Here is a 10,770-nt window from a genome sequence, read left to right as displayed (position 1 = left end):
AAGATTGTTTTCTGAGAAAAGGTCTATGGACTTCACCAGATCACCAAACAGGTCCGTGGCATAAAAAGTGTTAAGAACACTTATCTTAAACTCTGGGCTCCAGGAGGACAAAAACTTGGTCTCTCATGTTTCCTTGTTGTATCCCCATTACCCAGTTTAGTATCAGTCATACAGTAGGTTCTCAATAAATATTTACTGAATGAATAATAGGATTCCCCCCAACCATCCTCCATACCCCAACTGAGGGAGCCAGTGCCGACCCTTCTGGTGACCTAAGGAGAGATAGTCCTGAATCTAGTTTTGTCCCTGCCAATCTTCTTTTGTTCACAGAATCTGATGGCATTTTAAAGGTCTGTCCCCAGGAAATCCTGGGAACTTCACCCCCAGGAGCAGGGCCCTCTGCTGTAGAGGAGTGAGGTGAGCTGTGAAGGACACAGAGACAATTAGCTTCAGCATGGGAACAGGCCCTGATACACATTGGGTCCATGATTCTTCCTCCTCCTCCTCCTGGTTTCTGTTTAGGGTCCTAGCAAATGGGATCTGTCTTCTCTGGTCTTCAGCAAAGACTATATTTTGGAGTTGGATGTGACCTTAAAGACCTTCTAGGACAGCCCATTCCTTTTCGAGGCCTAGGCCGGGCAGGACATGAAGCCACACAATACATTGAGTAGTGAAGGCACAGGGAACAAGATACCACTCTAGGCAAAGGACATCCTCGCCTCCCATGCCTCAGCTCAGGAAATGAGCACCCTGGATAACTATCTTAGAATCTCATATTTGGCTCCCAACAGTGTCCCTGAAGCCAAAGGACCTCTCTGACAGGGTGGGTGAAGAGGAGCCTCAAATGCTAGGATGACGGCTGGGGATTTGATTAGGGAGACAGAGAGGAGTCAGGGAAGAGCATGATGAAGGCCAGGCTTCAGAGGTCCACTTCATGGCTGCACTCCATCTTGGGATCTTAGGCAAGTTGCTTCTTCTGGGCTGATCTTCCAGCATGATTAGCCTAAGTATGCAGATGGGAAAACTAAGGCCCTCTAGAGAGGGCAAGGGAGTCACATTGTGAGGCAGGGCAGACTGAGGCAATGGAACCCTGGCTGTCTGTCTCTCAGACTGGCTGGGATCTTCTTGCCAGGCTGACCTCGTCTGGGCCCACTCCTAGCCCTTTGCCCCTGCTGCTTTCTCCTCTCTTCCACTTCACCACCTGCTCATTGGTACTGGCTCCAGATATTGCACATAGGTGTCTCTTCCCTCTGCACAAGACGCCTTGACTCAGGATCCTGCACTCTCAGCTCTGGCCCTGTGGCAAGATGTTCCCCTTTCTGGGCCAGAGTCTCCTCTACCCACTTCTGACAGTGCAGTCCCAGGTCAGAACCAGAGACATCCAAGCTTCCATGCTCTCCCCAAAACATTTATCAGAATCATGGAGTATATCCAAGATCTGGTATTCCAACCATTTACAGAGGAAACCCAGAGAGGGAAGTGGGCTTGCCACAGGTTCCACAGCAGTCTGGCACTCATCCCTGACTTCTCTCAGTCCTTGTTTCCCCGTATCTAAAGCCTGTCAATTCCAGCATCTTAAAAGCTCTCAGAATAAACACATTTCTAGTGTGGGATAATTCCAATTAATTTATGCAGATATTCTGCCCTCGAGGAGATGGAGCATAACTCTCCACTCCCTAAACATAGGCTACTCCTTCCAAAGAGTACAGTATGGAAAGGGGGTAGGAGTAATTTTACAGTGGAGAAACCTTGCATACACTACCTCAGCCAGGAGATCAAGGTTAACATCAACCGTGATACGCCATATTGATAGCATGTACCCTTGATATATGATGTGGTAAAATGGCATTTTATTTCTGTGGTCTTCCCTAAACCCGTAACTCCAGTTTAATCATGAGAAAAACATCGGCCAATTCCCAATTGAGGGAAAGGCTACAAAATACCTGGTCAGTACTATTCAAATGTTGACAACTTCAGGTCAAAAAATGAGGAAAGTCTGAGAAACTGTCACAGCCAAGAGAGGCCTACAGAGACATGACGACTAAATGTAATGTGGTATCCCAGGTGGCATCCTGGAACAGAAAAAGTTTATTGGTTAAAAACTAACAAAATATAAAGTATGGAGTTTCCTTAACAATAACGTATTAATATTGGTTCATTGTGACAGATGTATCATACTAACGTAAGATGTTAACACTAGGGGAAACTGGCTGTAGGGTATATGGGTACTCTGTATTATCTTCGCAATAATTCTGTAAATCTAAAACTTCTAAAATTAAAAAAAAGTTTTTTATTAGTTTTAGGTATACAAAACAAAAAAAATTATTTAAAAAACTCCTCCTATATCCACCCCCCATCCCGCCAATCTCAACCACTGTTGTAGTTTTGCTCACTGCTCTCCCTCCCTCCAATCCATTCTTCTGGCAACCAGCAGAGGGCATTCTGTAAAAACGCAAATCTGAATCCTTCCTGCAAAATAAAGGCGTTGGATGGAAAGTTCTGGAGGTATAGTGCAGAAGAAGACCCGGATGGCTACCTAAGTTGTCATTATGATCCAGAAAGGATCTGGGGGTATTTCTGGTGTCCGTTGAATATAAAGTTACTGTATCCAAAATTGAAAACAACTCGGCCTTTCCAAGGTCTCCCAGATAAGGCCTGATTTTCAGACTGCCAACTCTCGGCCCCCACCCCTCGCCTGCGTACTTAAGTCATTTCACTTTGCTTTTCCCTTATCTCTACGCAAACTCCTCGGCCTTAGCCATCTTTACTTGCCTTCTCTCCCAGGCCCAGATCCAGGGAGCCTGCACACCCTCCCTAAGACAAGACAGCACTCCTGCGTTACTGGGTTGTAATGTTCTGACCGATTATTTTTTTCCCCACTACATGCGAAGGAGAAAAATGGATTCCTCTGGCTCCCCCCACGCCCAGCTCACACCAGGCCCAAGGAAAGGTTTGACGCATGATAAATAAAAAGATGAATCATTGAATAAATGGATGTTCCACGGCGCAGGGCGTTCCTGTGCGCGTGCGCGAGAGGGGAAGACGTGGGAAGCTGTTTGCTACCTGGCTGAGTCCGCTGTGGCCGCCAGGAGGAGGGGCTTCCTCAGCCTCGCCCTGCCATTGGCCAGGATCGTCCGCATTGGCCTGACGCCATACTTCTGCGGCCCTGAGGAGCTCGCTCCCAGCCACCACCCCCCCCCCAACTACCAGCAACTACCATCCTGCGGACCAGTGCGTAGACGAGGCGGCTACCCACGGGCCTGCAGCAAGGGCGACTGGCTGCTGGGGATGGGGCACTGGGCAGAAAAAAAACACTCGAAGCAGCACTTTGAATTTGCTCAGAATTTTATTAGGATTACCAGGGTTAACAGGGCACCAGGTGGGGGCTTCTGGGGGAGGGGGACAGGAATACCGCAATGGCGAATCGGCCTTGCATAGACACCGAGGCGGGCTAGCGGGCACAGCAGGGAAAGGTTAGGGAAAGAGAGACTTGGGAGAACAGGGTGGCAGCAGAGCCCCCCAAGGCCACAGCGGCCCTCCCCGCTTCGGGATCAAGGGTGTCCACTCCATACAGCACGAGGAGGGGGATAGAGGGGCCCTGACCAAGGCATCACAATAAATACATAGCAGCACACAGAAGCCTGCGGGGGAGGAGGGCCAAAAGGGGGAATCCCCCATTCCCTCCCCCCAAAATAACTCTGCAATTACTAAACCATAAAAATAAACTTTAAACCCGTGTACGAAGTCGGTCACCCCCCAGAAGTGCAATGTGGGGCCTCAAGGCCCTAGCTGAGGGGGAGGGCAAATGGGGCAGAGGGAGAGGAATAGAGGCAGCCCACTCAAGGGCAAGGGTGAGCCGTTTGTTTAGCCGGTTTTGCCCCTCTTCCCCCGGTTGGCCCACGCATTTTGGACCTGAAGCACCTCCTCCATGTCCGAGTCTTCTGAGTCTTCTCCAATTCCCTCCTCCTCCTCACTTCCTTCCTCATCATCGCTGTCCTCACCAGCTTGCTCGCTGCCTGCACAGGGGAGAGAGAAGCAAGGACCGGAAAATGGAGGAGGGTGATTAGATGGGCAGGTAGATGTCACTCTTAACAGAGCCCATAACCAGGGCTGTTGGGGGGCCTGGGACCGCTTGCCAAGTATCTCTGCTTGGAACAAGCAGTGGTGGTGGTAGGTGGGTGGGTGTGTGTGCCTGCGCAAGCCCAGAGAGTGAGAGTGGGAGGGAAGCACTGGAAGGTAGGGTGGACTCCCAGCCTCTGTCCTATCAAAATTGATACATCTGAAAGTAGCCTTTTCTCCCCCTGTATGTATCAGTGTGTGTCTCTTCTGAGCTTTGACTTCAGCTGAACAAACATATTCATCCCAAAGCAGCTCTCTCGCTCCTTCTCCCCAACCTGATCCAAACAGGCCCAAGTCTGTCTTCCTCAACCCAATTCCCCATCCGCACTCCCACACTGGGGCTGGGCAGATGGCTCTGCCTCTGCTCTGAAAGAAGAGACGCCATCCACTGGGAGGGGATGGGGCCAGCAACTCCCTCACTTCCCTACTCTACCTGAAAATGTCTAGGTTGAGTCTACGCATTTAATGCCTCCTTCTTTGTTCCCCTTCCCCTAGCCTCAATGGAAGTTTTCCAGGGACTCAAGGGCCAAAACCCCCAGGAGGGGTTGGTCCTTCTGCTTCTTCCACTTCCCCCAGAGGCCCACCTTATGTCCAACAAGCCCTTCCAACTCCGTGTTTCTCCCTGCATTCCACCAATCTCACCACCATGCAGTTTCCCATCCCAGGAAATGGCACCTTCTTACGCCAGTCATCCAGGCCAGAACTGAAACTGGGACTCACTTTAACACCGCCTTTTCCCCTCAAACCTACATGCATTACCCAAAACGCATTATTTGGTGAGCAGTGAAAAATGGCTTCTGTGGTCAAGAAGCTTGGGAAATGCTGGGTTCCACAAAGTTTAAATAGGTTTCTTACAGCAGGACTTCTAAGAACCTTTAAGGTACTAATGTACATGTGACTACATGAAGATATTACTGTATGCAGTATTTCCCCAACATATTTGACCACTGAACCTTTTTGTGAGAAGCAGCTTTCAGAACTGGTGAAGGGTCCTCAGTTTGGGAAACCATGCCCAACATACCATGCATTTTCACCCTCGTAGGTCCTTTTTCAAATGATCCCTTCCAGGGAGAATAACCAGTAATACTCCATAAAATGAATTCAGCTTCCAATTCAAATGTCACTTCCTTTCTCTAGTTCTCCCCTTCCCCACTCTTGAGGTATAATTAGCTTCTTCCTTCTCTGGTCTCACTGCACAATGGGCACTTAACCCCACCAACTCCCCAAACAGGCCTGAGAGTTCCCAGAAGGCCAGGGCTGGGTACAGTGTGTGCTGAATTGCTATGTGTTTGCTACTTCCCCTCCTCCCTGTGTGAACCAGTCCTTAGTTTTCCACCCACTCTCTCCTATCTCTTCCCTCCTTTTTTTTTGGTGTTACAATTATCTACCCATCACCTAGAACTGGAATGTTTCTCTGGTTTTGTTACATTTGTAAGTTAAACGTTTCCTGGTCTTGATTTGTTTTCAAAGTTGCACAGAATGCTTTTTTCTTTTCTCCACAAGAGCAGATTGTGCTCATGCCTTGATACCCTGACCCTGGCCCGCTTTTGTCTGAGAGAAGAGAAAAGGGGAAAGATGAGGGAGTTCTAGCTCACCTTCCTCACTGCCCTCCTCCTCTTCTTCCTCCACTGATGAGTCTTCAAAGATGTTTTCTACCTCATCGTCATAGTCGTGCAGGTTGTTGCTGTTATTCTGATTCTTGTCCAAGTCTTCAAAGTCGTTCTCATAGTCATCAATGTCTCTGTCATCATCATCACTGCCTTCATTGTCACCTTCATTACCGTCATCATCACTGCCTTCGTTGTCACCTTCGTTGCCATCATTATCTTCATCATCACTGGCCTCATCTCCCTCATTGTCACTGTCACTGCTGTCCTGGTTGTGGCCATGGCTGCCACCTTTGGGGTTGTCATCACCACTGGGGTTCTCATTGTCACCATCTGTGTTCTCATTGTCATCAGTGTTGTCTTCAGGGTTCTCATTGTTGTCAAGATTCTCGTTGTTGTCATCGGCACTTTCACTGTTGTCAGTGGTCTCATTGTCATCAGGGCTGTCATTGTCGGTGGTCTCATTGTGGTCTGGGCTCTCGCTGTCACAGAGGCTCTCGCTGATGTCAGTTATCTCATTGTCAGTGGTCTCGAAGCAGTCGGTGGTCTCCATGAAGTCAGAGATCTTGATGTCATGAATAGTATCGTTGTCGGTGATAACATCACTGTCTGAGGTCTCACCAATAATGTCTTCCATTATGTGATAGTCATCAAAGTCTTCCATGATCACCACCTCACATTCGTCCCTGTTTTTACTGTGAAAAAGCCTGGGGTTGAATATAGGGTTGGTGGGAGGTAGTGTACCCAAGACAGACACTGAAAGGTGGTAAGTAACTGGGGAGGCAGTAAGCTATAAGGGTTCCCAGGGATGAAATGGGGGGTGGGGGGGAGAGTCCCATTTCTGCTCCTGACTGTGTAACCTCAGGCCAATCACACCCCATTTTGGGGCTTCTTTCCCAACTTGTAAAACACATTACACTGAATTATCTCAAAGGTCCCTTTTGGCTCTAGAACTCCTATGAGACACTAACAAACCACCTCTCAGCCTCCAACCCCCCCCCATCACCTTTCTTCCTTTTCTTGCTTCTTTCTGTTTGCCCTGTAGCCCCCTTCTCCCATCATGTAGTAGCGCAGAGGGTTAACCCACAGGTCATTCTTGATAATCTGTTGAAAGAGAAGGGAGAAGGGAGAACAGAGCTGTAAGTATAAGCCCCAGAGCTTACTCCCAATTCCTCAGGCACCCAGAAGCAAACCTAGCAAGGCCTTTTCTGGTAATGCCAGGCGGGGCCCCACCTCAGCAATCCTGTTGGCCTCTGGGAGGCTGTGGTTTGAGAACCAGCTGAAGAAGCTGTGGTTGGTGTCCTGGTTCCTGTGCCTTTGGGCCTGGGGTTCCTGGCCCCGGTGCCAGCGAATTGGGGTGGAGTGAGACACCAGCCGGCCTGGGGGTAAAGGATGCTATGGAGAGGGCACTGGACAAGGGTAGGTGGGGGGCATGGGTTTGCCCTGGGACTGCCTCTTACCTGAGCGGTTGCACTGGAACTCCTTGACAATCACCATGTTTGTGAAGTAGGGGTTTGTCTGGAAGTACAGCTTCATTTTGTAGCCCATGGAGATATGTCTGAGATCCTGTACCTGCTCAGGGTGGGGGTAATGATGGAATCCCCACCACACGATGGCCCCTTCCCTCCAGCCCCCCTCACCTCCAAGGACCAGATTTCTTGCCCGGTCCTAGTAAAAAGTCTCTTTGGCCTGACCTGCAGATTGGTCAAGTAGCGGAAAATGTCTTCATCACGTTGGTTGATCAACACTGAAATTTTGGGGTGGTTGAAGAACTGATGGAGGGAGCAGTTTAGGTCAAGGAGTGACTGTTCATTAAGAGGAGGGAGGGAAGGCCAGGCAGGACAGGCCAGGAAGGCCAGGCCAGACAGGGCAGAGCAAAAGAGAGGCTGGAGCAGAATTCCTTCTGTGTTTATGTGATGTGTGTAGAACAAGTGGGTCATGGAACATGACCTGTATTTTTATTTCCATGACACTATGTAGTAAAAGCCTGTGTTTATGCTATGTCGAACGTCTGTTAGGTGGCCTTGCCATGGTTTGTATTTGCTGTGTGCCTGGGTGCTGAGGGTCTTTGTTCATGTGATGTGCCTCTGGGTACTGACGGCTTGTGTTCATAAGACATTGTGTATTTGGGGGCTGAGGCACCGTGTCCAAGTGATGCTGTATCTAGTTGCTGTGGGCCTATAGTCACATGTTGTATATTTGGGTATTATGTGCCTGTGTCCACATGATGTTACGTGATCATGGATACTTTGTATGAGCGTGCCAAGGGTCTGTATCCATGTAAAACCTGTGTTCCTAACATGTTGCATATCTGTATGTGTGTCTCCCCGAAATGAGTTTATCACCAGTAGTGAATGGGATTTTCCTTACTCTCCCCTTTTCTTCATTTAACTCCTTGATCTCCATTCCTAGGCACTCCTTCTCCTGACCCTCAGGGGCTCTAGCCCCTTTCTCTCCAGCTAGGATTAGCGTCTCCCTAGTATCTAGGCAAAGACCTGGGTTTGCAGAGCCATGTGTGAGTTAGGCACCCTTTCTGGGCAATTTCTCTGCTATGTGCCCTTCTCCTCCCTCTTCACTGAGTCAGTTTATGTTCTGTGTTCCCCTCCCCTCCTCATTTCACCATCTTTGGTTCAATTTTTCTGCTGTGTGCCCCTCCACTACCCTCCCCCTTTCACCGTCTGTGATCCATTTTGTTGTTGTTGTTATGCCCTTCCTCTTCCCCCTTTCCCATCTGTGGTCCAGTTTTCATGTTGTGACCCCCTCCCCCCTTCACCATCTCTAGTCCAGCTTCTCTGATGTTTTGTCCCCCTCCTTCCATCCCTCCTCCACCAAACCTTATCGTTCAATAGAGGCCCGCCCCCACACCCTTTCACCCTGTCTGTCCCTGCCCCCACTTCCCCCCTTTCTGTCATGGGCTCCTGGCCCATGAGTATAGATGACAAGGATACTGCTTTGACCCAGAAGCCTGGGATATGCTGGATGATGAGGTCTCTGTGCTCCAGGAAAGGTCTTCGCATCTGGATGAACTTGCGCTTGAGACGGAGGAAGGCCTTGCCTGCCTTGATGTTTACCGCCTCCAGGTCCAGCTGAATGTTTTCCAGTGCCTGCAGGATGCACTCTATCTTCTCGGCATTCATCTCTTTGCTTTCCTTCTTCACCTTCCTCTGCTTCCTTCTCCTCCTCCTCCTCCTCCTCCTTCTCTTCCTCACACTTTCCTTTTCATCCTCCTCGTCGTCTTCCACTATGATGATGGCCTCTTGCTTCCCCTGTGGACCAGCTAACATCTGGTACCCCCACCCACCTGCGCTACAGGTTTCTAGGGCCTTCTCTCCAACAAAGCTGCTGGGCTCCGTAACCTGAATGTCGATTTCCAGGCTTCCCCCAGAAGCCTCCGAAGGAGAGAGTGTTTCCAGGCTCTCCGTGGGAGGGGGTGCCCCCCCGTACTCGGGCTCGATCGCAGGTTCCCAGCCGGGACCCCCAGAACCCAGGGTGAAGTACGCGCGGACGCCCCCCTCCTCCAGAATGACATAGGGCGGCGGCGGGGGCAGAGCGGGGCCCAGTCCCACCCCCCTCATGTCAGCCAGCACCTGTGCCGCCTCGGTTTCCTCCCGGAGCCTCGGTCGCTGCTCCGGTGGAGGCAGGGGCAGTCGCAGGAGCGGCGGCGGCGGCGGTGGCGGCGGCGGCAGGTCGTCCTGAGGGGGCTCAGAGCTGCTCAGACGGCGGGCCTTGGCCGGAGGCCCCTCATCCGGTCGGTCCATGATGACCGCGCTCACACCGCGCAGAGAACCGCGCTAGCCCTTTCGCTCTCAGCCAGACCGCCGCTGCCTGTCACACCTGAAGCGGAGCCGCTGTGCCTAGCGCAACCAGCTCGGCTCACAGCCTCGGTCTGGTGTTCCCTCCCACAGCGCCTGCCCTACTCCCTCCGCGCCAAGCGCCCAGGCCCCGCCCCCTTCCTGACGTCAGGGGCTCGTTCTGCCTTGTCATTGGCTGCCGGCCGCCGCGGCGGCCCTTGCACTCCCTCGACCTTTGCCGGCTCTCACGCAATCTGCATGCCAACACCCCACCTCATCACTTTCCCATTGGCTCGCCTCGGGCTCGCCAATCATCAGGCTGACTCCTCCCACCTTCTTTCCCCTCCCGACCAGAGGGAAACTGCGGGGCAATTGGCTGCGAGGAAAGCTAAGGGGGAGAAGCGCCTCTCCCTCACCCTTTCAACGTTTTATCCAATGGGAAAAGTACCAGTGGTTCTGAAGACACGCGCGGGAGCGCGCGCGAGCAGGCACAGGCAGACACACACACACACACACACACACACACACACACACACACACACCACACCACACACCACACACCACACACCACACACACACGCAGGCACTGAGTATGACAAGCTCAAATCAAATTGGACAGCCTCGCTGTCGTTCTTCCCTCCCCTCTTTTTCCTTCTCCTCCCCTCCCCTCCCTTCAGCAACTACGCACTTCTTAAATCTGCCTCTGCCCGGGCCCCTGCACCTACCCTTGTCCCTGGCTTTTGCCCGGCAGCAAACTCTGATGGTGGCTCCTAGGGCCTCGGGTTGCCCTAAACGAGACTGGAATTTAGAAACCTAGGGCCTTTGGTTTGGGGCCAGGATTTGACGTGGCATTTTCCATCTCTGCAAAATGGCTCTAGAAATAATAATCACGCAAAAAAAAAAAAAAAAAAAGTAACTTCCTATGCGTCATTAAAATGATGTGATTCAGTTCGTCTGCTAGATTTTTCTAGGACTTTTTCTTCATCTACTCAGTACTTCTCCTTTCCTCTCCCTTTCCCCAATGTATGCTGTTTTTAATTGTATTTGAGATTATTTTTGGCCAGGTGGATGGTCTCAGGTGAGGCATGGTTGTGGGATTCTGGCTTTGGTCCGGAATTCAAACCACAGATCTATTCCTCTCTTTGTAACCCTCACCAAATCACTGCCTCTCTCTGAGCTTCAGATTCCTCTTCTCTAAATGAGGCTTTCCTAAAGAGAAGTGTAGGAAACTGCCCATTGCAGCCTTGTTGTGA

At 50.9% G+C, this 10,770-nt stretch overlaps 1 protein-coding gene across 1 annotated transcript; it reads right to left on the bottom strand.

Annotated features, from left to right (window-relative positions):
* Window positions 1-3,327: 3,327 nt before the first annotated feature.
* On the bottom strand, window positions 3,328-9,635 carry TSPYL2 (TSPY like 2). The gene is made up of 7 exons (XM_019717701.3): window positions 8,675-9,635; window positions 7,421-7,498; window positions 7,187-7,298; window positions 6,960-7,105; window positions 6,733-6,830; window positions 5,715-6,421; window positions 3,328-4,016 (listed from the first exon to the last, which is right to left on the bottom strand). The coding sequence occupies exons 1-7, from the start codon at window positions 9,482-9,484 to the stop codon at window positions 3,865-3,867; spliced, it is 2,103 nt and encodes a 700-aa protein (XP_019573260.3). The 5' UTR covers window positions 9,485-9,635; the 3' UTR covers window positions 3,328-3,864.
* Between the last annotated feature and the right edge of the window lie 1,135 nt (window positions 9,636-10,770).

This window comes from Rhinolophus sinicus, chromosome 18 (assembly GCF_057876585.1).
Source record: "Rhinolophus sinicus isolate RSI-liver-muscle chromosome 18, RSI-T2T, whole genome shotgun sequence".
Lineage (NCBI taxonomy): Eukaryota > Metazoa > Chordata > Mammalia > Chiroptera > Rhinolophidae > Rhinolophus > Rhinolophus sinicus.
Note: the sequence above shows the minus strand (reverse complement) of the source record. Positions and strands in the feature narration are given on the sequence as shown.